The sequence below is a fragment of the Myodes glareolus genome, chromosome 9 (genome assembly GCF_982192425.1).
Source record: "Myodes glareolus chromosome 9, mMyoGla1.1, whole genome shotgun sequence".
NCBI classification, from domain to species: Eukaryota; Metazoa; Chordata; class Mammalia; order Rodentia; family Cricetidae; genus Myodes; species Myodes glareolus.
Genome location: NC_142034.1, coordinates 26,818,706 through 26,842,480, shown reverse-complemented (window position 1 = coordinate 26,842,480; position 23,775 = coordinate 26,818,706). Strand labels below are relative to the sequence as shown.

Genomic DNA, 23,775 nt, shown 5'->3' with positions numbered 1-23,775 from the left:
TGGAGGCCAAAAGAGGGCACCAGAGCCCGTGGATGGCTGTGTGTTGTCATGAGGGTACAGGGAACCTCATGAAAGAGCAGTACACCTCTTACCCACCAAACAAATCTCTTCAGTCCTTTTCCCCTTTTAGGTGGGTCCTAGCAGAGCTAGAGACTGGTACTTTATCTCCCCCCACCCCGCCCACAAGACAAGAGTTCTCTCTGGAAGTATAGGTTCTCTGTTAATTCACCTTTACTATGCTAATCAGGAACAATGACTGAAAGTGCAGAATGAAGATATTTTGCCAAGATACTGCGGCATGCAGTCGGAGCTGCCTTACGAGGTACATTTATAGGAGCTTGTTAGACGGTCCAAGCTACATACCAGAGTGACCCTGTCTCAAAAAAACCCAAAAAACAAAAACAAAAATAAAAACAAAAGCTTGCCTGAAGATCAGAGAGTAAAACAGCCACACTGGCCAGCCTTGTAGACCAGGCAGTGGTGGCACACACCTTTAGTCCCAGTAGTCGCACTAGTTCACCACAGACGCCAGACGACAGTGGTGGTGCACGCCTTTAATCCCAGCACTAGAGAGGAATATAAACTGGGAAAAGACTCAGGCGCTTCCAGTCTGAGGATCTCTTAGAGGAAACAGCTCTCGCGTGGCTGGGATGCCCTACTTTTCTGATCTTCAGGTTGAATTCCAATATCAGTCTCTGGATTTTTATTATTCGTGCTACACATAAACTTGTTTACTGATCATGGCCACCCTATGAAGAACAGCATGAGTTCTAATTGTTCTTAATAATAAAAACCTGGAGTCAGATATAGGGGTCAAGGCTGGAAGATCAGAGAAGCAGAACAGCCAGCCACTAGAGAGTTCTTACCTCTACCAATGCTCAGACCTGATCCTGTCTCTACGGATCCTTAGACTGAACGTCTATGAAACCTCAGACTGCATCCTCAGACTGCACCTGAACTCCTGTCTCCTCCCACCTTGTGTTCCTCTCTGGGCTCAGCCATATCCCTTCCAGTCTCCACCTCCTTAGTGCTGGGATTAGAGGTGTGGGCCACCCTGCTTGAGCCTATGGCCAACTAGAGGCTTAGCTCTGCACTCTGATCTTCAGGCAAGCTTTATTTGTCAGATTACAAACAAAATATCACTACAACGAAGTCTCAACGTGTTCTGTGTCTAGAACTACCTTTGGCCTCCATCTCCTGTCTCTGAAAATCCCACTGAAACTGTCTTCCCTGTTCAGGTCTCCCCTGACTCCCGTTAATCCTCTAGATGCCACAGCCTCTTTATGAACCCAACTCCAGTACCACCTACCAGTATTTCAGGAAGACCCAACAGCCTAGAACACAAGGCCTTCAAGAATCTTCCTGGTAGGCAGCTTCTCTGTGTCTCAGAAGTTGCTCCCAAATAACTATACAAAAACTTTTAATTATAAATGCTCGGCCGATAGCTCAGGCATATTACTAATTAGCTCTTACAACTTAAACGAACCTGTTTAGTTTATATTAATCTACATTCTGCTGTGTGGCATTACCTCTCTTTCATCTTGCACCTCCTGTTTCCTCTTCTTGTCTCATTGGTGACTCCTCTAACTCCACCCTCCTTCCCAGCATTTTCTCTGCCCCCAAAATTCTGCCTATTGGCCAATCAGCTTTTTTTGTTTTTGTTTTCTTTGGGGGGGGGTAGGGTTTCAAGACAGGGTTTCTCTGTAGCTTTGGAGCCTGTCCTGAAACTAGCTCTTGTAGACCTGGTTGGCCTCGAACTCAAGATATCTGCCTGCCTCTGCCTCCTGAGTGCTGGGATTAAAGGTGTGAGCCACCACCACCCAGCGCAGCCATCAGCTTTTTATTAACAATGAGAGCAATACATATTTACAGTGTACAAAGACTGTTCCACAGCACCTCCTCGGCCACAGTTTCCCTCCACAGTAGCCCCTCTCTGGTCCTATGTACTTTCCATTCAACGTGGGTGTTTACCTTCTCCTCCTGCCCAGCCCTGCTAATCAGACAGAAGCCTTTCTTTTTTCCCCTCAGCATCCTTTTGCCCACTCCCAGTTTTTCTAACCCAATCTGCTCCAAGTGGTTATTCACTCTGCACAGCTCTCCACTGGCACCTAGGGATACTCAAAGGCTTCCATAGCTGTTCCCCCCATAAGAGTCTAATCTCCTCACGGGCAAGGAACCACAGCTCCTAAAGGACATAAACTGCTGACATTTTTTTTTTTTTTTTTTTTGAGATGGTTTCTCTGTGTAGCACTGGCTGTCCTGGAACTCAACAGAGCAGGCTGGTCTTGAACTCACAGAGATCCACCTGCCTCTGCCTCCCGAGTGCTGGGATTAAAGGAAGGCGTGCGCCACCACCGCCTGCTGAACACCTTTTTATTTCCCAGCTACAGCAGAGGAAAAGAGCAAAAGGCATTGGCAAGATGGCCCAGCAGAGAAGCGTACTTTCTGCTGAGGCTGATGGCCTGGGTTGAATCACGAGAAGCCACACAGAACTACCCCAAAGACCATTCTCTGACTTACCCCACCCACTCCCTGCACAGTAAGTAAATTAATTCAAGACAATTTCTCTGTGTAGCCCTGGCTGTTCTGGAACCCTCTCTGTAGACTAGACTGGCCTCAGACTCATAGAGATGGGCCTGCCTTAGCCCCTGCAGTGCTGGGATTAAAGGTGCGTGCAAACTACTGCCTGGAGTGTAAGTCTTATTAAAATAAAAAATAAATAAATTAGTCGGCTAGTGGTGGTGCACACCTTTAATCCCAGTCTGAGAGGCAAAGGCAAGATGGTTTCTGTAAATTTGAGGCCAACCTGGTCTACAAATTGAGTTCCAGAACAGCCAGGGTTACGTAGAGACCCTGTCTCAATAACAACATTGTCAAAATGGTTCAGAGGTTAAGAGCTTGTACTCTCACAAAAGACCCGAGTTTGGATCCCAGCACCCATCTTAGACAGTTCATAGCTGCCTGTAATTTCAGGCCCAGCAGATAAAAAGCTCCTGGCCTCCAATGCATACTTGTATTCATGTGCTCGAGTGCTCCCCCCCACCCCACGTAAATCTTGGGGCTGGAGATGGCTCAGTGGTTTAGAGTACTTGTTGCTCTTCTGGAGGACCCAGTTTTGAGTCCCAGCATCCACAGTGGCTCACAAAGATCCTTAACTCCAGTTCCAGGGGATCCAACACCTCTTCTGACCGCCAGTGGGTGTCAGGCATACATGTAGTACATACACATTACATGCAGGTAACACATTCATGCACAAAAATATAGATCTAGGGTTTGGTTTTTGAGGCAGGGTCTCACTAATAAACTCTGGCTGTCCTGGAACAGTCTGGCCTTGAACTCACAGTGATCCACCTGCCTCTGCCTCCCACGTGCTGGGACTAAAGGTGTGCACCACTAACAACCTTACTTGGCATGCTCATTCACTGCTTGGAATGCGGCCTATTTGGGGTCAGGGGAGGATTTTTCTGTGTGCTAAGCCCATGGTTCCCAACCTTCCTAGTGCTGTGACTCTTGAATCCAGCTCATGTTGTGCTCACTCCCCAACCATAAAATCTTTCCATTGCTACTTCACAACTGTGATTTTGCTGTTATGAACTGCAATGTAAAAATCTGTGTTTTCTGTTGGTTTTAGGTGACCCCTGTGAAAGTATAGCTCGACCCCCCCCCCCCAAGGGGACTCAACCCAGATGAGAATCACTGTTAGGCCTTTCTCGCCAGTATCTCAGGTGCTAACTCTCTGCCCTCCAGAACCGGGAGTTCATTTTGTAAGCGTAGGACTTTAACTCAAATTGAAGGGTAGACAATAGTCAGGTGTGGCGGGGCCCAACTGCAACCCCAGCATTTGAGAACAGCAGGTTCCAGGACTACTCAGTAGGGGCTGCTTCAGAGGTAGAGAAGACGGATGAGACTATTCCTGTAATTGTCAATGGACAAGGCTCCTGCCAATCTTCAGCAATGTCCACTCCAGGAAGTTATGCTCCAGGGTGAAGCACATCAACAGATCTTAATAAGGGAGCCCAGAAAAAGCTTAGCACAGCTTCCAAGAGAAATCCATGGTTTCGACACAAAAGTCGCCAATTCTCCCCTTCACGTCCCTCTCATGGGTCAATGGGCTGCAAACCACTGGACTGATGTGGCAGATGATGGGTGACCCAGAAACTAGCCCAGGCAGTAGAAACCAAATAGATCCGGGGTTACGCTCTCTGGCATCCCTTCTGTTGGGGCTTGACAAACAAGGCAACTGTAGTTGGAACGAAAGGGGACTAGTGACAGATTACAGCGCACTGCACGAGGAGGTGACAGTGCAGACCTGGTCTGCAGCCAAAGCAAAGTGGCTCATGGGTGGATTCACCCCTGCCTGTCCAGAACACGGCCGGCTGCGATGCTGCTCCTCTAACCGGAACGACAGCACTGGAGACTAGGGCAGGTGAGTTTAGGGCCAGCCTGGGCTACACACTGTGAACGTGCCTCCAGAAAGCAAGCCTCGGGCAGCGGCAGATGATCCCCGAGTGTGAGGCCAACACGGTCTACAGAGCGAGTTCCAGGACAGCTACAAAGAGAAACCCTATCGAGTAAAATAAAAGGGGGGTGGGGTGGGGCTTGAAGAAAGCCACCCCATATTACATGAATTACGAATTAAGGGTTATTAGTTACTTTTACCTCTATGGCAATACATGACAACTTTTTGTTTTTCAAGATAGGGTTTCTCTCAAACTTTGGAGCCTGGCCCAGAACTAGCACTTGGACCAGACTGGCCTCAAACCCACATAGATCTGCCTCTCTCTACCTCCAGAGTGTTGGGATTAAAGGCGCGCGGCACCACCGCCCAGCTACACGACAACCATTTTGACCCACTGTTTCGGGCCGTCAGTACGAGGGCACGGAAGAGAACAGCAGTCCCTCATGGCAGTGAGGGAGCAGAGGCAACCTGGGCTCTGAACTTCCTCCTGGTTTTTATTTCTTCTGGCCACACCAACAATTGTGGGATATTCCTCTCTAGGCAATCCCCAGGGGCCGACCTCAGGCATACCCAAGGATGTTGTTCTCTCTCATTCTGAGCATCTCATCCCCCAGACTCCAAAAACCCCTTCCCAGGAATAAACACACTCGGTTTTCAATAGAAGTTTTCTTTTATTTCGAGATTGAAACAATGGAATGAAATTGCTTTGTGGCTGAAACAACATTCACCGGGAAGGAACCCGGAGCGCTCACTCATTGAAATAACAAACTTGCCAAGTCCGAGCCAGTTGCCCACCTCCCCCAGCTTCAAGAAAAGGATAGGAGGAGGGCACAATCAAATTCAGGGATGTGACACTGGCAGAGTTCCGGTAAAGTACAGATTTCAAAGTTGTGATTATCAAATCTAACAGTCACAAGCAGCAGCCCTCCAACCTCTCCCAGATTCCCTCCCAGAAGAATCAACTCCTCACGGAAAGCCTGTCTCAGGCTGCCAATCAATCAATCCATTCTGCCTTAGGGGAGCAGGCTCTTTTGACTTAACTCTGGTTTGGGCGACCAGAATCAAGATTCTGAAGGGAGACTCCAAAGGGTTATAGAAGATGTTTATTTATTAGGCTAATTTATAATCTGCTTAAATTCATTTCGAATGAGCTCACTAGCAGTGGTTCACATAAAACTGTAATTAACGTCACCAGTGGTCCCTAGCCGCCTGCCAAGAGGAAACACTGGATCAGGACCGTGTCTCCCCAACCCAGTGTTCCTTCTCACGGTCTAAGTCACCTGGCTGAGAGTTAGTGACCAGAAGCATGGGTGGGTCTCACTGGCAGCCATAAGGTGGGATGTGATAAGCCAAGGAGCACACTGGGAACTCGTCTTAAGTGAAGGTTGCCAGAAAGTGACACGTATATGTGTGTGGGGGGGGAGGGGGGACTGTTTAGAAAATTAATTCATTGGTTACTGGAAATTGTCTCCCTCCTTTAAAATTTTTTTTTGTTTTGGTTTTTAATTTTTTAAAATATTTTTTGGAAAGTATTTTTAAGGTAATATTTTTTCCTCTGGAAAAAGAAACCTTTCCCCCCACTAAGCTAAGCAAGTTGAGTTGCCACTACCTAATTTCTCTATATTGTTTCGCTAAGAGGTAGATAAAAACAAAAGTGAAACGGGGCTTCTAGAAGGTCCTTTAGAGGGTGGGGAAGGCTAGGTCGCCCAGTGGAATCCCCAACTACAAAGATGGCCTGAGCAAGCCTGACAGACTGGGCTGGGCCCCAGGGCAAAGGATCACGCTCCATCTCCCCCCCCCCCCCCAGGGCCGACCGCCCTGCATGGAGAAGGCCTCAGTGGAGGTAGAGGGTACTCAAGAAACCCTGTTGTAGAGGCCCTGGTTCGGGGACTTCCAAACATAGGAGCTGAGCGAGGGGGTCCAGGCCAGACCCAGAACTCCCCTGCAGCCCGCTCTCTTAACAGAAGCGCCCATTCCTTTCCTCACTGGCTTGTCCACCCAAGCTAAAGCAAGTGAGGGAAGAACACGAATGAGGGAAGGGGGTGAAGCATGGGTGAGGAAAGCATAAAGGGGGTACGGGACGAGGTGACACACCCTGCCAACCCGACCAATATGAGTGGGGACCCTGGCGCGCCTGCCAGATCCCCAAGACAAACCTTTTGTAGCGTAAGCCTCAACTCTCTCTGGCTGGGAGTCATACCCTCATGCATGAGTCCCTACCCTATTTCCAATCTCACTGTAAGGACTGAGGTAGTAGTTCACCCATTCATACTCGTAGCATTCATCATCTGTGATTACGAAAACACACGGGGCTCCAGGAGCTTCCTGCTATTTCAGAAGAACAAGCGCTCTTCTTCTGTCAGTCCAGATCCAACCATCTGAGGCCATTAGCAATGGCGCCGCAGACCATGCAGGGCTGAGGCTTTGACCCATCCACTAGACCCCTCGGGCGCGTGGCCTCTCCCACATCCTGTATTCTCATGGAGATGTATCCAAAGGAAAGGAATAGGGAGTTTCGGCTGGTTTTACTCTACGTCTGAATACGAGAGAAACGTGCTGCACCTAAACCATCGAGTATCTGGAAGGAAAATGGCTTTTACATCCCCTGGCGTTGAGGAATTCTCTTCAATCTTCCTACAATGTCCTGTCAGGCAGAGCTGTTTTCCTTCTATTGGGCTTTCAACAAACAGGCAAAACAGTTGTGTGGTTTGAATGGCAAAGCCACTAGGCTCTCCCCCATGAACAGGGAAAGGAAAGGAGACCTCGCCCCAGGAGAGGGGGAGTAGTTGCCTAAAGGCGCCAGCCAGCTCCACCTGGGGCTCAGTTAGGCTTGGCGCCCTTTGGGGCTGAGGTAGTTAGTAGCACTGATGGTTCCCAGTTTGGCAGAGGGTGTCTGGAAAGGGAGGAGGGGAAGGCACCCTTGAGAGCTAACTGAGGCCCCTCCTCACTGCCAGTCTGCCAGGCCTGAAGGGAATTCCACGGTGCCATCTCTGCAGTGGGGACAGGGAAAGCAGCCCCGAGGAGCCGGAAATAGTCCCTCCTTCCCCAAAGTGCAACAGGGAGTCAAAGGACCCCTTTTTCCTGCTCCCGAGCCCTTGGCAAGCACCACTCCCAAGTCCCACAGGAGCTTAAGGGTGGGTCCTTGTCTTTAGTGTACATGTCTCCAGGCCCCTCCCCCTTGCAGACAGGCCTAGGAGATGTAGGAAGACGGTCGGCCACTGCTTTTGTCTCAGAAACAGTCTCAGCCTCTGTCTGTCTGTCTGTCTGTCTTTGGCACAAAGGAAAACGGACATACAGAACCAACTGGAGCATCCTGCTCCAGTGTCCTCTGGGTTTTACATGAGGTCTCTCCAGCCAACAGTGAGGCTTGAGTTTTCCCCAAGAGTGGAGAGCTCAGGGAGAAAATGGAAAACAGAAAGGACTAGAGGAGTCAAGGCCACACAACTGCCCTGCCCTCAACTAGGTTCTCTCCTGCCTTGATCCCCTTCAACAACTGAGTCTATAACTCAACTGCAAAGGCAACCAGACCCCAAAGGTGGTTTAAGCCCCCGCGCTGTGAGCGGCAGGCACAGCTTTAAAGTCAGTGAATCAAACCATTTGGCTTTTTTTGTGTTTCAAAGAATCAAAAAGAAAAAAATCCTAGAGATGGTCGTTTCATAAAAACACACGTGTAGCACATACACACACCTCTCTATACACACCTTAGGGCGTGGAAGCAGTTGGTGAAATTGCTTTTTTCACTACCATTCAAATCTCCCAAGTGCTTATTGTAATAGTTGCTTTCTTACCTAGGATGGGGGGAAAGAGGTGATGAGCAGGGCAAAGGGGCTGCCCTAAGGTCTGGCCCTTGGGTTACAGAACAACCCTAGACAGACCAGGCTCCTCCTTTCCGCTGACCTCTGACCCCAAATCAATCTTTCTTTCTAGTAGGCCAACTTTCACAATCTTCCTGATGCACAAGTCCAGCCACAAGGGGAACTCGGGAAACTCTGCCCAGTCCATGTAAGTTTCAGGTCCCTGCCATACCTTCTGATCTCTTCTGGGGCTCAGTCAGTCAAAGGAAGAGGACTTGGGCTGAAAGTGTGAAGGAAGCAGGCCCCCAAGGAATGGAACACCCCAACAATCTCATTTCAGATACTGTGGGATCCCCCCTCCACCCATGATCACTTGAGCCAGTATCAAAGCATGCTTGCTGCAAGAAATCCACTTTAAATCACTGAACGGCCGATGTCTGAACATTTTGCTTCGTGTAGAGAGAAGCACGTAGAGCCAGACGGGAAGTCGGGAGACCCTTTGTGTCTGGGACAGGCCTGTTACCATCCAAAAGACTTTCCTGCTTCTCCTCTTTGGACTAGAGGGTTTAAGGGTTATGAGGGGCTGTCACAGGGGCCATGTGGTAAGATCATACCAAAGCAAACCCTGTCCCAACCATGTTCGCCATCTCCCTTCCCCTCTTGGCTACCCACCACCCTAAATCAAGAATTTCTACCTAACAGGTCCAACCAAATCAACCTAAGGAGACAGGGAGGTGGGGAGGGCAGTCCTTGCCGACCTGCTTGCCTTACAGTCTATGAATGATACAGACTAAGAACAGCAAGGTGGGATGGAAATGAAACAATAACCAAAAAATAAATACGGAAAGCGCTGCATTGAGAAACCAGGACGGTCTCTCGAGGGGGAGAGGCTGGCCTTATCTTTCTCCCATAAGCGGAATCTTGGCTCCCATATGTTTTAAGAAATACAGGTTTTCTTAAAAGGTTATATTTTTTAGTTATTCTTTCTCTCCTCGATAAAACGGAGGCAATATCTTAAAATAACAGCACCACTGGTGGGAAAGCCCAGCTGAGACCCTGTTTCACCACAGGAGAAGAGGGAGGGCGCCCACAGGCCATCTGGTCAGTGGGCACTGCTGTTTGGTCCCCAAGGGGCCAAGCTCTGCTAGATTTTAACTCCTACTTCAAGGCCAGAGGTCAGAGACCAGCAGGGCCCTGGACCCCTCTGGGCTTATCCACTCCTCCCCTGGATCCAGCCCCCATTCCCCACCTTTCCCCACAGGGCCTGTTCTCCAGAGAGCTCCTAAAGAGTTACTGGCTCATGTAAGAAATTATGAAACATAACTTTCTCATTTTTTCTTTTCATTAAAAAAATAAAATATTCAAGACTATCAGCTTCTCTTTTGCTTTTTCTTTTTTATATAAAATATCAGCAAGCCGCAAAGAAAAAAAAATCATAAAGAAAAAAAAATTAAAAACCGGGGTTTAGGGGAACAAAAGGAAATCATTGCTGAGGTAATGTCACACCTTGAGGTAGTTTACTTAGCACAGCATTGCCTGACTCCGCCCACACATCACGGGTGCTTGTCACTGTTGTCCTCAGGAAGAGGGGAGCTCTGCAGGGGCTTTTCCAGTGCAGAGAGGCCCTCCTTTCTTCCCAGCACACTTGATAGTATTTTCCAGGGTAGCTAAAGTGCATCACCTGGCAAATATGCATTACAATCAGTACAGTATTAGGAGGGGAGGCCTAGCCTCACTTAACTGATGGCCACTGTCCTCCATAAGGGCTAAACTTCCAACACGATCTGATTGAGCCTGGTAAATTAATAAATTAAGTGTGTTCACCCCTTTGTGCACAATGCTGCTGGTACTCTGAAGTGTGTTCTCAGGCATGCCTTTCATAATGACAATTCATGGAGATGTGAGCAGTCAGTTAAATACTCCTCTACAATAAAAACAGAAGCATACTCTCCAATTGACTAAGTCTGCCAGATGAAGGACTTTAAGCTTTGTCAGGAGCTCAAGGTTGGGTTGTAGGTCCCACTGCCACAAGGAAACAGTGCCGTGGCAGGGACCACAATGCCCGCCTCAGCCCTTGTAAGAGCACACGGGTTAGAGCGAGAGCACCTTTGGGCCACTCAACTCCTCCATGGAACTGAGACGTTATCAAAGGGAGCGCACACCCCCTTTCCCAGAGCTCATATATCCAATCATTAAAATAGACTTTAAAAAAATATAAAATTCGCCTGAGAATGATAGGAATCAGGGACAGTGATTAGCCCTCACCCTGCTGAACGCGCGGCACCACCCATATGTACCAGGGCACCATGCAGGACCCACAGGGTTAGATGGGCATAAACACGGGGAATCTTGTGGGGAAGCCCCAGCTGACCAGGGAGAATTTCTGTTGTGCCAATTTTTCTAGATGGCGATCTGTAACAGCTCACCCGAGGGTGCGCTATGTTTTTCTTTTTGTGATGCCAAGGATGGAAACCAGGGCCTTGAACATGCTAGGCAAGTATGCTGACCACTGGGCTCTATCCTCAGCCCAAGGACTCCTTTTAAACGTGGATCAGTATATACATCTTAATCTTTATCTCTCTCCTTCTTCTATCTTGCTGTCCCCACTGGTTGGTTGAGGATCAGGTGTTCTCCAGCGTTAATATTGTAAACAAAGCTGTGTTCCAGCCCCCACCCCACAGTAACAAGGCTAGGACAGTGAAAATGAATACAGCAAGCGGCAAGATATTGGTCAAGGCATTGAGAATGGGAGAAATTTTCATCAATTAACCAAAAAGTCAGGTTAGAAAGATTATGGGGTCAAGAAACAAACCATCCTTTGAGGTTTAATAAAACCTGAAGGAAATTTTATTTCTCTTCCCCACGGGGAGCTGACCCATCTTCCTGAGGGAGACTGGAGACTTTCCTCAAGACAATCCACGTTTAAAAGCAACCCAAGCCACAATTGCAATGGTGACACTCCAAGGGGTAGGCCTTGGTGGCCACCTGGCTGAATTGGGGGCGAGAGATCAGGATTCCTCACTGGAACATTTTTCTCAAGACAGTGGGCAAACCTGATCTCCAGCCAGGCCCCAAGCCCCTGATTCCCACTCATTCTCAGGCCTGCTGGGAGAGTGCACTGGCCCTCCACACTCCAGTTCCGCGTTCTGCCTGCTGATCTGGAGCCAACGGAACAGGAAAGGGCAGGCGGTCACTTCCTCCGTGCCTGGGCCTGGCTGTTCTGTCCCTTCTGGTGCTGTTGCTTAACCTGAGCCAGGATGTCTCGGATCTTTCGCTGCGCCATCTGCATTGAAAAGAGACAAGGAGAGGGAGGATGAGGCTCCAAGGAGAGGCTTTGCATGCCAGCAACAGAAAGGGCAACTGCAGCTCAACAGCCTCGACTGAACGGGAAAAACCCGAAGGAAGGGAAGGAGGAAGAAAAGGGAGAGGGCTCATTGGCACTGATGGTTTCACGTAGATTTCCAATGCCTTCTTTTGCTGAAATACACTGTCAATGCACCTGGCACCAGGTGAGCCGAGATCTACTTCCATTCTTAAGGCCTTATTTCCCTCATTTGAATAATGCGATCTTGTGGGGCTTGAATGAGTTACTAGACACAAAGCTTGTGAGACAATGCTGGGCCCAGCAAAAAACTTAGCTATCATTTCCATGGTTCTCACTGTTTCTCAAAGATCTTAGTAGAGAGCTACCAACACCAGGGGGCACAGGAGAGAGGGTGTGTGGGGTTGGGCTGAAAGTATGAGTCCAAACTACACTATCGCTCCCCAGGGCCACAACTCACTGACAAAGATGTAACACTGGGCTGATGTTTGAGGGTTTAAGCTCTTTGTTGCCAAGCAGTGGTGGCACAGGCCTTTAACCCCAGCACTTGGGAGGCTAGAGGCAAGCGAATTTTTTTTTTTTTTGATTTTTGAGACAGGGTTTCTCTGTAGTTTTTGGTGCCTGTCCTGGAACTAGCTCTTGTAGACCAGGCTGGCCTCGAACTCACAGAGATCCGCCTGCCTCTGCCTCCTGAGTGCTGGGATTAAAGGCGTGCGCCACCACCGCCCGGCGAGGCAAGCGAATTTTTGTAGGTTCAAGGCCAACATGAACTACAGAGCTAAGTTCCAGGACATCTAAGGCTACACAGAGAAAACTCTGTCTCGAAAAACAAAAACCAGCCTCCCCACCCCCCAAAAGAGAGCCCCTTTGTCAATCCCCTTCCTCCCCTTGCTTAGGATCAACCAAATTTGAACCTGAGATGGGCGCTGCTTCCCTGGCTTCAGAGCCACTGTGACTTGTGGGAAAGGGACAAGATTTACAAATGATGCGAAGCCAGGTTCAGGGACATGTCTGTAACCCCAGCTTTCTGAGGGGGGAGGGTGAAAGGGGAAAGGGGAGGAAGGGGAGTGGGGAAAAATATAGCAATAAAAACAGTTTTTAAAAAAGTAAAAAAGAAGAGAAAGCTGAAGCAGGCCAGAGGGCAAAGGGGAAGCAGGAAGAATCCGGGTTTTACAGTCATCATTCAATGAACAAAGTTGAACGCCTTTCCCATCCAGTGTAAAAGGGGTTCAGGACAACCAAGGACACTATGAACACTTAAAAAATAAATACAATCCTTATATATCGTACATAATATAACTGGAAACTATTAACTTAATTTTTTAAACTTTTGAATTGTGTGCATTTGCACATTTAATTCAGAGGACAATCTGCAGAAGCTGGTTCTCTGCTACCAGGATGTGGGTCCCGGAGACCTCACTCGGGTGTGTGCTCGGTGAGCTTTTACCCATGGAGCCACTGAAGAGTGAAAGTGGAAAACAGCCTCACATCCACTCCTCAACCTGAACCAGCCCAGCCCAGCACCGAGCAGGCCGAGGACCTGTGCAAGTAACACAGATCAACCTGGACAGCCCTCTCTCTGCTCCTGGCTCCTGAGTCCTCTGGGGGCAGGGGAGCATGGTACATACCTGGCTGGCATAGAAGTGCCCAATGATCTTAACAATGACTTGGTCGTTCTCATCCGGGGTCTGGTCTCTTGGCACTACCACTTCGGCAGCAGTCAGGTTCTGCAGCTCATTCACCTAGGGGTGGGACAGCCAGAAGCTCAGAGCTCCAGCAATGAATGTACAGGGGGTGGAAGGCAACTCAGCGGGAGAATGCTGGGACTGGAGGGTGGTGAGAGTAGGTGAAGGGCACTGAGCCTGGAAGTAGAACCGAGTCAATGGACAAATGAGGGTAAAAGTGAAAAGACTAGACAAAAGGTGGGTTGTAGAGGCCAAGCCTAGCGCCTTCAGCCCCCGTCTTACCGTTTTGCCGCCTTTGCCGATGACCCGGCCAGCTGCTGAAGCTGGCACCCGTATGTGGGTCTCCAGCTTTACCTCTTCCTTGGGACCAAAGAAATTCTCTTCTTTTAGTTTCCCATAGATTCTTCCCTGAGCCTAGAGAGGAGGCCATAGTTACAAGCAGTCATGTATCTGGGTGAAACACCCTAGGCTCCAGCCTTTCCCACCCAAGTGGCCAGAACTGTAGCCTAGGAGGACCAACCAGCTATAAAGCAGGTGGTTACAGAGCCCTCTTGGGTGATTTCTATGGTTCCCTGATTACCTGTAATGCTGGAGACCCAAGAGAAAATGAACATCCCAGCACCACACAGGCAGGAGGATCACTACAAGTTCATAGCCAATCTGGTCTGCAGAACTGGCTCTGGGCCAGCTAGAGTTACATATGGAGACCCTGCCCTAATCTCTTCCCACCTCCCTCCTAAAGGAGAACCGAATAAACACTTCAAGGGATGCACGACACTTACAGGTTCTGGGGTGACTTATGTGATGTGGCAATAACTAATGCATCATGACATGAATGGCAACAATGACTCTGGGTACCTAGAAAGTACCGTCTCGAGCCTCAGAGACCAAGTGAAGCAGGAGCAGCACAGACAAAAAGGAAACGGCGAGCTGCCATCAAATGCAAACACCCCAGATTCCCTTCTTTCTCACATTCCTGAGTGGGCATGTGGAAGCGAGGAAGGAAGTGGAAAGGAACAGCGATTAAGCTTGATGGTGCTTTGAAAGCAGCTGTGCAGCTGTCTATCCCGCAGAAAAGACTAGAAGCCATGACAGACCCAGGCTTTTTCCTGCACGTGTTAAGTTCCCAACCTTGGTTACTCTGTATCCATCGTGGAAAAGCAATATAAATCAAACCTTGAATTGAGCCTCTGGGGGTCCAGTGATGATAACCATTCGAACTTTGGAGTCAGGTGTTTCCGGTGGAGCAATCTATAAAAGACACGGTTGGTCAGATGGGGGTGCTTCCAGAGGAAGGCATCCCATCCCCTCTAGCTCCCATTGCCCATTCTGAGAGGGGAAGAACACAAAGCCTCAAACCCAAGTTCCTGTCTGCACAAGCGCCCTGTGAAGACATCATGAGCAGCGGGCCAGAAGGACCTGCCTCAGAGATGCTTCCTCAGAAGGGCTTCCCCGCCAACAGCCCCTCTGGGGGTCTTAGCAAAATGCTGCCAAGAGTCATGTGATGACTAGGTAGAGAAGGTTGTGGCTACACCTCTCTTGGGGTCCAGTGGCAAACACAGAGCTTTAAATGCCATTTAAAGGAAACCCATGAATCTGGACGTGTGAGATGATCAGCACTGGTTTCCTGCTGAGATCCCCTCGCTCTTCTGAATCCTGCATGCAGGGAGGTAGGACAACCAGCAGAGACATACATCAACCACCTGTTCCCTACAACTCATACCAGGAAACTGACCCGCTGGAGTTCAGCAGGGGTGGGGCTATTGGTTTTGAAAGGGTCTGGGACAGGGTTCATTCTACTTTGTGGAAATTTCAACCTTCTGTCTAAGTAATACCGTCTTTCATGTAGCCTGCAAACTTCAAGTACTGAAGACACCCACAAGGGACTGGGCTTTCATTCCCCCAAAGTGTGAAGGGAGCTGGAGTACATACTAGTCTTGGAAGAACTCTGAACAAATCACCTTAATGGAGGCACTGGCGAACCGCGAGAGCTGTTTGATGTGCTGTCCCTTCTTGCCGATGATGGCACCCACAGCCTGGGCGGGGATGAACACCTGTACCATCTCCTGCTCGGGAGCCTGCTGCCAGGACAGAGGAGTCCTTACCAAAGGACCAGGGAGTGGGGCGAGGCGGGACCCAGGAGTCCCTCCACCTTCCACAGGCTCAAAACAACAACGACAACAACAAAAACCCTATGTGGGTACCCAGCTGCACCCTGGGCTACAGAAAGATAGCATGAACTCTTTTTAGCTCTCTTCCAACTAAGGGGAAGCAAAAATTAAGCAGAAAGCTGCTGTCACCGCCCCAGATACTATCTTGACTGGACTACTTTCCTTCTGGCTCCTATTCTGGCTACAAAGGTCATCTTGTCTATGTTCCAAACCCCTACACTCCCATGGGTCCCCAGTAATAAATCCTTTCACCTACCATGAAGGAGCTATAGGGAGCAGTCCCAGTGACGCTGCTGGGAGGTGGTGGGACGGCACTAGACGAGGCTGGGAAGAGACCTACAGCAGCCAGGTTGAGACCAGGGATGAGGTGGGACTGCAACTGGATAGAGGGGAGACACAGGTCAGCGTATCCACAGCTTATCATGCAGGCCACATGATCTTATCCCAAGTACGCCTGCTCTATGAGGTCAGCTTCCTGAGGGGCCTGCTCGGCCCTGGTAGTGCCTCTGGCTAACTTCCAAGAGCCAGCACCACCAGAGCAAATCAGCTCCCCACCGGAGTTATTTGCTTTTGTCTAAAAACCTGCCCAGCACTGTGGCTTCTCTTGAGCCATGGAGATGTCTTCACTGGACCAAACTGTAATGTTCAAGCAGGAAGACAACCAGCAGGTTCCCTAGTTATTTCTGCCACATTAATGAAAACAAAACAGGCTCCTACCTGAGAATGTGATGCCCCTAAATGAGAAGCCGGGACAACTTTCCCTTTGATTCCTGGGGCCCAAGTAGTTCTGAACCTTTCTGCTAAGTATACCATCCCTAGTTTCCTTTAAAAGACCAAGATGGGGCTGGGCACGGTGAAAATAAAATTCCAGCATTGGGAGACAGAGGCATATACCTCTGCGAGTTAGAGGCTAGCTCTATTATCAAGTTACAAGCCAGCCAGGGTTACACACTTAGACTGTGTCTCAAACAAGATGAGATGGTGACAAGCAAAATCAGATCATAGGGACAGGAAGATGGCTCATGCACAAGAGCACCGAGGACATAGTGAGAATGCCAGCGCCCATGGAAATGATCCTATCTGTAGCTAGCCCAGTGGGACTTGGGGGACAGAGACAGGACTGCTGGGTCTTGCTGTCAATTAATTCCAGGTTTGTAAATGACTGTGTGTAAATAGAACAAAGGGACGAGCGATAGAGCAGGACACCTGATTTCCTCCTCTGGCCTCTGAACACACACACACACACACACACACACACACACACACACACAAATAAAAACTCAGCACTTGGTAAGTCAAGGTAAGAGAACTGAATTCAGTTCTAGCCTACATACTTAAGTCCTGTCTCAAGGGAAAAAAAAGGTTGAAATTATGACCCTTCTGTCTACTATGGTACACAACTTTTACTGGAAAGGATCACAATATCAAGATCAGATTGGCTAAGGTATAGAAATTCATGAAACCTAAGATTATGCCCTCAACCCTACCTCAAGAGGCAGGTGACCAGCCCACTTCCGGCAGAGTGTCTGCCTACAATGTACAAGACTTCATCTCCAGCACCACCACTGCCACCGAGACAGAAATGTGTACGAGTAAGTCTAAAAGCACAAACTGAGGGGCTCGAAAGGTGCCTCAGTAGCTAAAGGCACTGGCTACTCTTCCAAAGGACCCAGGTTCAATTCCAAGCAACCACATGGTGGCTATGGCTCACAACCATTTGTAATTCTGCTTCACCAGGGAATCTGGCCTTGGGATGCACATGGTGTCCTGACATACATGTAGGAAAAACAGGCATAAGAAAGTGCTGCCCTTGCTAAGTTCAGAGAAGGGCACTGAAGACGGTGTACCGGGATGTACCGGAATGTAGTTTGGAGGTATGGCTTTTGCCCATCTCCTGGGCCCACATTCAACTCCCAGCAACAAAGACAGGAAGGTACCACCTGTCACTCACACTCATGGCCGCTACATCGTTCTCGTAGGCCTCTCGAACTTTCTTCATGATCTCTTGCTCAGCCCTGCAGCAGTTCTCAATGGCACCCTTCACAGTGATGGTCCTCTCAGGGTTATACAGAGTGAGATCCTGGAGCCTGGCAGGAGAGCAGGGCAATGCTAAGCAGTGGGCAATGCAGGACTGGGACCAGGTCCCAACTAGGGACAAACAAGGTCAAAAGAACCAGCTGAGTTACAGGGCCAGCATTTCTAAAGGTTGTCTAACTTATCTCCAGCCTCAGGTAGCCAGGGCAAGGACTGGACAACCAAGAACAAAACCCCAGACACGCAGAGTGGCTGCAGGTGGCCCCTTGTGCTCTTCTGCAGAAGAGGTACCCTACAAACAGGTTAGTCTCTTTAAAAGGATAGAGAGGCAGGGTGCTTACAAACAGTTAGCCCGTGCCTTTCACTGGTTCTCCAGAGACAGACCAGCGCACCCACCCTAAAAAGGACCAAGGTTTGTGTACCACTCACAGTGGCAGATACCTAAAGCTCACACCCTAGTTGCAGGCTTTTCTGGAGATGCCCTGAGGTAGACTGTGCCAAGAGGAGGGGTGCTCCAACCCTTGAGTTAGAAAAGGATGCCATCACATCTTCGATTTGCCTTAGGCCAGCAGAAGCAGTGCCCAATTTAAAAGGCTCAGTGATGAAATACCCTGGTAGCCCAGGCCCTGTGCTCAGCACTTCTGAAAAGAGAACCAGTGAAAGTCTTACGATGAGATGGTGATCTTTGTTTCTGTGTCCTGCTCGACCTTCTTCAAGTTCCTGCCTTCCTTGCCAATGAGTCGCCCCACAAAGTTATTATGGGCCAGGATCTTCAGGGGAACCTCATCTGCCCTGGGGAGAAAATGGGGGAAAGACCAGTCAATAACGTCAACGAAGATTCAAACAAGATGGGGGTCATTCTCAACTGACAAACCCAGGAAGAACCACCAATCAAGTGTCAGAGGACTATAAAACCCAGTAGATCAATGATCTACAGAGAAATGGTCAGGGAGGATGGACTGAGGAAGGCAGGATGAAGTTTGGGAGCCAAAGCTTTATGTATTTTAACTGTGATCATGGTTTCAACAGGTACTGACATACACAAATCGAAACTCAAATTGCACACCTGAGAAACCAAACTACACAGGAAAACAAGTGGAATAGGGTTTGGGGGTTTAGCTCAGTAACTTAGCTGAGCCATCTGCCCCCAAGGGGAAGGGGGCTGAGGGAGCACAAAGGAAGTGGAAACAATACACAATTAAGCCAGATATGGTGGCATGTGCCTACAGTCCCAGCCACTCAAGACTGAGGCTGGAGGATCCATTGAGCCCAGGAATTCTAGGCTAACCTAAGGCAATATGTCCATAGATTATTGTACTAATTGAATCCAATAAAGCTGTATCAAGAAAATAACAACAAAGTTGGATGGGGGTGGCAAATCCCTTTAATTCAGCACTTAGAAGACAGAAGGTTCTGAGTTACAGGCTAGCCTAGTCTACAGACAGACTAAATTCTAGAGCTAGAAACTAGTGTCTTAAAAAAGGAAGGAAGGAGGGGCTGGAGAGATGGCTCAGCAGTTAAGAGCACTGCCTGCTCTTCCAAAGGTCCTGAGTTCAATTCCAAGCAACCACATGGTGGTTCACAACCATCTGTAATGGGGTCTGGTGCCTTCTTCTGGCCTCCAGGCATACACACAGACAGAATATTGTATACATAATAAAAATAAATAAATTTTAAAAAAAGAACAACCCTATCTTGAAAAATAAGAAAAACAAAAAAAGCCCAAACAAACAACGGAAATATTGTGGTGATGCACAACTATTAGCAAGACCAAGTCCTAACCTGGACTGTGGAAGACCCTACTCTCACTTTTAAGAGATGGAGAGTGCGAGAGAGAGAAAGCGACAGAGACATAGAAAATGTGTGAAGGGAGGCAAAGGATCCCTTGGAGCTCAAGTTCCTAGTGTATGTAAGCTACCCAAGATGAGTGGTGGGATCTGAATTCTCGTCCTCTAATAGAACAGTATCTCTTAATGGCTGAGGCATCTCTCCAACTCCAGAGCCATTCTCAAGAAGCAAAAAAAGAAAGTCATGGTAGTAAGCAGCATTTCAGCCTGACCCAATGCACATTCACCAGCACACACTCAATCTACATAAATCAAATGAACACACATACACATATATGAACATAAAAACACTGAGCACATTAAAATTTCTAGATGATTATACAAGGGGAAGATCTCATTCTAGCTTATGTGTAGTTTGTGACTCTGTATGGCTGCTATTAACAATTGCAATGAGGCTGGGGCGTGGCTAGGCAGCCAAGCGTCCGCCTGGCACCCGCCTGGCACGTGTGAAGCCTGGGGCTTGGCTCTTACGTTTTGGTGTCCTTTGCCTCCTTGTGCATTATCTCCAGGATCATCTTACAGGCCGAGGAGCAGCCTTCAGGGGTGGAATGCACACTGATGGCCTTTTCGGCAGCCCCCGCATTCTCCTTCCTATGCACGTCTATCCTGAGGACCACAAGGAAAGAGCTGGTTAGTTTGTCTTCAATAACACCAACTCCCCCACCTCTTCTCAATCAAAGGCATAAAGAATCCACTTTCAGCTGGGCAGTGGTGGCACACGCCTTTAATCCCAGAATTTGGGAGGCAGAGGCAGGCGGATCTCTGTGAGTTCGAGGCCAGCCTGGTCTACATGACCTAGTTCCAGGCAGGTTCCCAACCCTGTTTTGAAAAACAAAACAACAACAACAACAACAACAACAAAAAGGAGAATCCACTTTCCTTGGAATGGTGCCTGTCAAGAATAGAACCAGGAAAGTAAAGATGGAGCCAGGAAATCATGGGCAGGTGTCGTTCTGCCTGCCTCCTTCAGGTGACTGGAGAGGACAATGCAGTCGACCTCACAGCTGTCTTGTGCGAACACTCCCACAGGCATGTGTGGTAGTGAAGTTCTTTTCCCCTCCAACAATGCATCAGGGAGACACACTGCCCAACTACAAGCAAATGAGTGATTTTCTATGAATATGGACACAACCTAAGCTGTTCTTTCTCAAAAGCACCAATCGTCAAAGATAAGGGAAGCAGGAGACCGCACTACAGTGTAAGACATAAGATAAAGGGCTGAGACTTTAGCCAAGCTGTGGTCACCATCAAGGATGCCCAAGGACTGAGGACTCAACTCACAGGACTGGATTTCCTGGAGCAGCAACTTGCTATGAGGAATTATGGAACTCTTCCTGTTAATGAAAGTATATGGACCAGAGACCCATTCCGTCTCGTTTGCCCAACCTCCAGGGAGGTAATACTGTCAACAGGGACCACCCATTTCCCAAGCAACAATTCCCAGGAGAGAGATGCTGATGCTCCAATCAGCTGCTTTCCATGGCCTCTCCAGGTCCTGGTCTGTTCCCTTCCCAGTACTCACTTGGATTGAGTCTGTTTTGTGATGTTACGGATGGTGGCGCCCTCCTTGCCAATGATAGCGCCTACGTACTGCGTGGGCACCAAGAGTCGGAGGGGGATGTCTACTTGCTGCTGCTTGGCTGGAGCGCCTGCTGCCACAGGTGATCCTTGCCGGGGTTGGCCCCGAGAGCCAAAGCCTCCACGGCGTCCATTCTCAGGACCCTGTGCTATCTGCTCATCAGGTATGTATGAGACTTTCAGGGCATGGTTCTCCAGTTGATGGCCGTTTAGTTTCATAATGGCTCTGGGGACAGAGAGGAAGTTCAGTGGTCACTCCAACCATATCAATCACATCCAGTGCTTCTTTCCACAAAGAAACTACTTGGTCACAGCTAGGATACACTGGGGACCACACTGAAGATGGGAAAATAACCCTGTCTGCCACCCCACCATCTCTAGGCAACCTTCCAGTCTACAAGAGAGAAGACACTAAGGGAAAAGCCATCAATACAGCAAGGTCTCACTCATGCTTTTCCATTCAAGGCTGCTGGAAAGTGTTGAGGCAAGAAAATAAGTTTAAAATGAGGGAAAACCCTGTGCCAATCAGAGCTATAAAGAATCAAAGTATACAGCATGTAGTTTGCCCACTCCAGGGAGTGAGAACTGTAAATGCTGAACCTACAGGGGCTGGGACTTATGGCGGTGGTGATGAGGACTTTTGGGAGGGGACGTTAGCTGGGCTCCTAACCATCCTGCACTACATACGTGATCCAGAAGCAGCAACCCACACCTATAATCCCAACGTTCAGGAAATAGAGGGTAGGAAAATCAGACCAGGATAGACCTTGGCTATGTAAAGTGAAATGGAAAATGGAGATCATTATCGTCTCAAAAAAGAAACACCTTTGACCCTTCTTTTTTGAACAAGGCAGTTCCTCCCCATAACCAAAAGATGGCACTATCAACACATACAGGACCCTGCAATCCAGGGTGCCCAGAGACAACCTTCTACCCCTAGTCGCCCCCTCCTTTCAGTTGATTTGGTGAGATCCTAGGGTCAGCTAAACAAGCATCAGATGCCAGCTGAGGATTCCAGCCCACTGGACCTACCCATGGGGGTCTAAGTAGAAGACCCAACTCCAGCACCCCCCAGAGACCCCCAGTCGCACTGCAGAGGTACTCACTGCCTGGTCTGCTCCCGGTTGGAGTAGGTGACGTTGACCACTGCCGTTTCACTTTCTGTGTTCACTGCAGAGACAACGGGCCACCAGAGTTAGAGTTCTGCCAACAAACTCCAGCCTGTTTGTAGCAGTGGACTACCTACCCTGAGCTTAGAATATACCCAAAAAACAAGTGGAAATAATCCGCAGACCTTCTCCAGGGATACCAAAGAAGACAGGCGAAGAAGACAGGCTAGCCAAGCCTTTCCAGTCTTTCAGAAGCAGCTATAGCATAGCAAGGCCAACACCCACCCCACACACATTCCCACTCTGGAGGCAAACTTACCCCGGAAAGTTCAATTAGCAAAAAGACAATGGATGAGGTTAGCCATTTACAGAGGTAACTGTCAAGAAAAAGGCCTGAGTCTCCTTCCCTCAATGGCTGAAGAGACCTGGGACTACCTAAATCCACTTTATAAGTTTGCATATCCAGAAAGACATATTTTCCAGAGAAGGAATTCCAGACTCCAGTATTCTAAACACCCTGAGAGTGGACACGGACACACACACACTGGGCCACCATAGTTATGGGTCAGTAGAAAGAATCCCACCCAAGGGCTTGGATTTGTTGGTTATTACCTTTTTTTAAAATTAATTTTGTGCTACTGGAAATTGAACCCTTGCACATTGGCCTACACCCTCAACCTTTGACTTTGTGAGACAATGTCTTGCAGCTCACTGTGTAGCTAAGGCTAACTTTTAACACACCAGCAGGACTAAGGCCAACCCACTTCAGTGATGGGAAGTGTTATTTCATTAAAAAGGAGAGAGAGAGAACAAGACAGAGGGAGCTCAGGCCAAGTGTTATGGTGCACATCTGCATTCTCAGCAGTTGGAAGGAGAAAGCAGAAAGATGGGCATTCGAGACTGCACTGATAAAGAAGGCTATGTCTCAAAAGCTACCTCAGCAATGGTTCAGTGGCTAAGAGCCCCCAGGACCTGGTTCAATCCCAGAATCCACACAGTGGTTCTGTCCTCTTCAGACACTGCACACACATACTGCAGATACAGAGATGGAGGCAAAACACCCAGACACAAAAAGTTAAAAATAAATAAAAATAAAAACAAGGAACTGCTGAGATGGCTCAGTGGAAAGAAAAGAGGCACCTGCTACCAAGTCTGAGAACCTGAGTCCCATCTCTGGGCCCCAAGTTGTCATCTGACCTCCACAAGGTGGCCATCCCATGTATATTATGTGCACACACAAGCACAATAAATGTAAATTTTTTTTTAAAAAAAAAATAAGGGGGCCTCTTATCTGATAAGGATAACTGAGCAGTTAAGAGCACTTGCTGCTCTCCTCTCAGAGCTTCAGTCCCAGCTCATTCCCTCCTGGCTCCAGGAGGCAGAGGCAGGCATATCTATGTTTTCAAGTCCAGCCTAGTCTACATGCAAGTTCCAGGCCAGCCAAGGCTACATAGTGTGACCCTGTCTCAGATAAACTAAAATAAGTAAATAAAACTTTTAAAAAATTTTAAAAAGAAAGTGACATTTGAAGCTGAGCATGGCATGCACACCTGCAATTCCAGCACTCAGAGGCTGAGGCAGGAATAATGACTGTCACGATTCAAGACCAGCCTTTGCTACACTGTAAAATAGGCCAGCCTGGGCTACAGAGAGACAGTCTTTCTCAAATAAACCAGTAACTGACAGTTAAAGCTGGTGCAGCAGAATGCACTAGAAATTCCAGCAAACTGAGAAGATAAGAATGGCCGGATCTCCTGGGCAGCCTGGGCCAATAGT

At 48.6% G+C, this 23,775-nt stretch overlaps 1 protein-coding gene across 2 annotated transcripts in view; it reads right to left on the bottom strand.

Annotated features, from left to right (window-relative positions):
* Positions 1–5,110: 5,110 nt before the first annotated feature.
* Igf2bp1 (insulin like growth factor 2 mRNA binding protein 1) overlaps positions 5,111–23,775 on the bottom strand; it is a 46,565-nt gene continuing 27,900 nt past the window's right edge. The window contains exons 5-15 of one of the 2 annotated variants that reach the window (XM_085695695.2): positions 21,997–22,060; positions 20,835–21,116; positions 19,784–19,918; positions 18,135–18,257; positions 17,383–17,518; positions 15,688–15,810; positions 15,222–15,341; positions 14,437–14,511; positions 13,543–13,674; positions 13,204–13,317; positions 5,111–11,536 (exon numbers count right to left, since the gene is read on the bottom strand). In XM_085695695.2, the coding sequence (XP_085551821.2) occupies positions 11,444–11,536; positions 13,204–13,317; positions 13,543–13,674; positions 14,437–14,511; positions 15,222–15,341; positions 15,688–15,810; positions 17,383–17,518; positions 18,135–18,257; positions 19,784–19,918; positions 20,835–21,116; positions 21,997–22,060 (1,397 nt within the window). In that variant the 3' untranslated portion in view covers positions 5,111–11,443. The remainder of the gene's footprint in view (positions 11,537–13,203; positions 13,318–13,542; positions 13,675–14,436; positions 14,512–15,221; positions 15,342–15,687; positions 15,811–17,382; positions 17,519–18,134; positions 18,258–19,783; positions 19,919–20,834; positions 21,117–21,996; positions 22,061–23,775) is intronic. The other variant, XM_085695696.2, reaches the window with a different exon arrangement.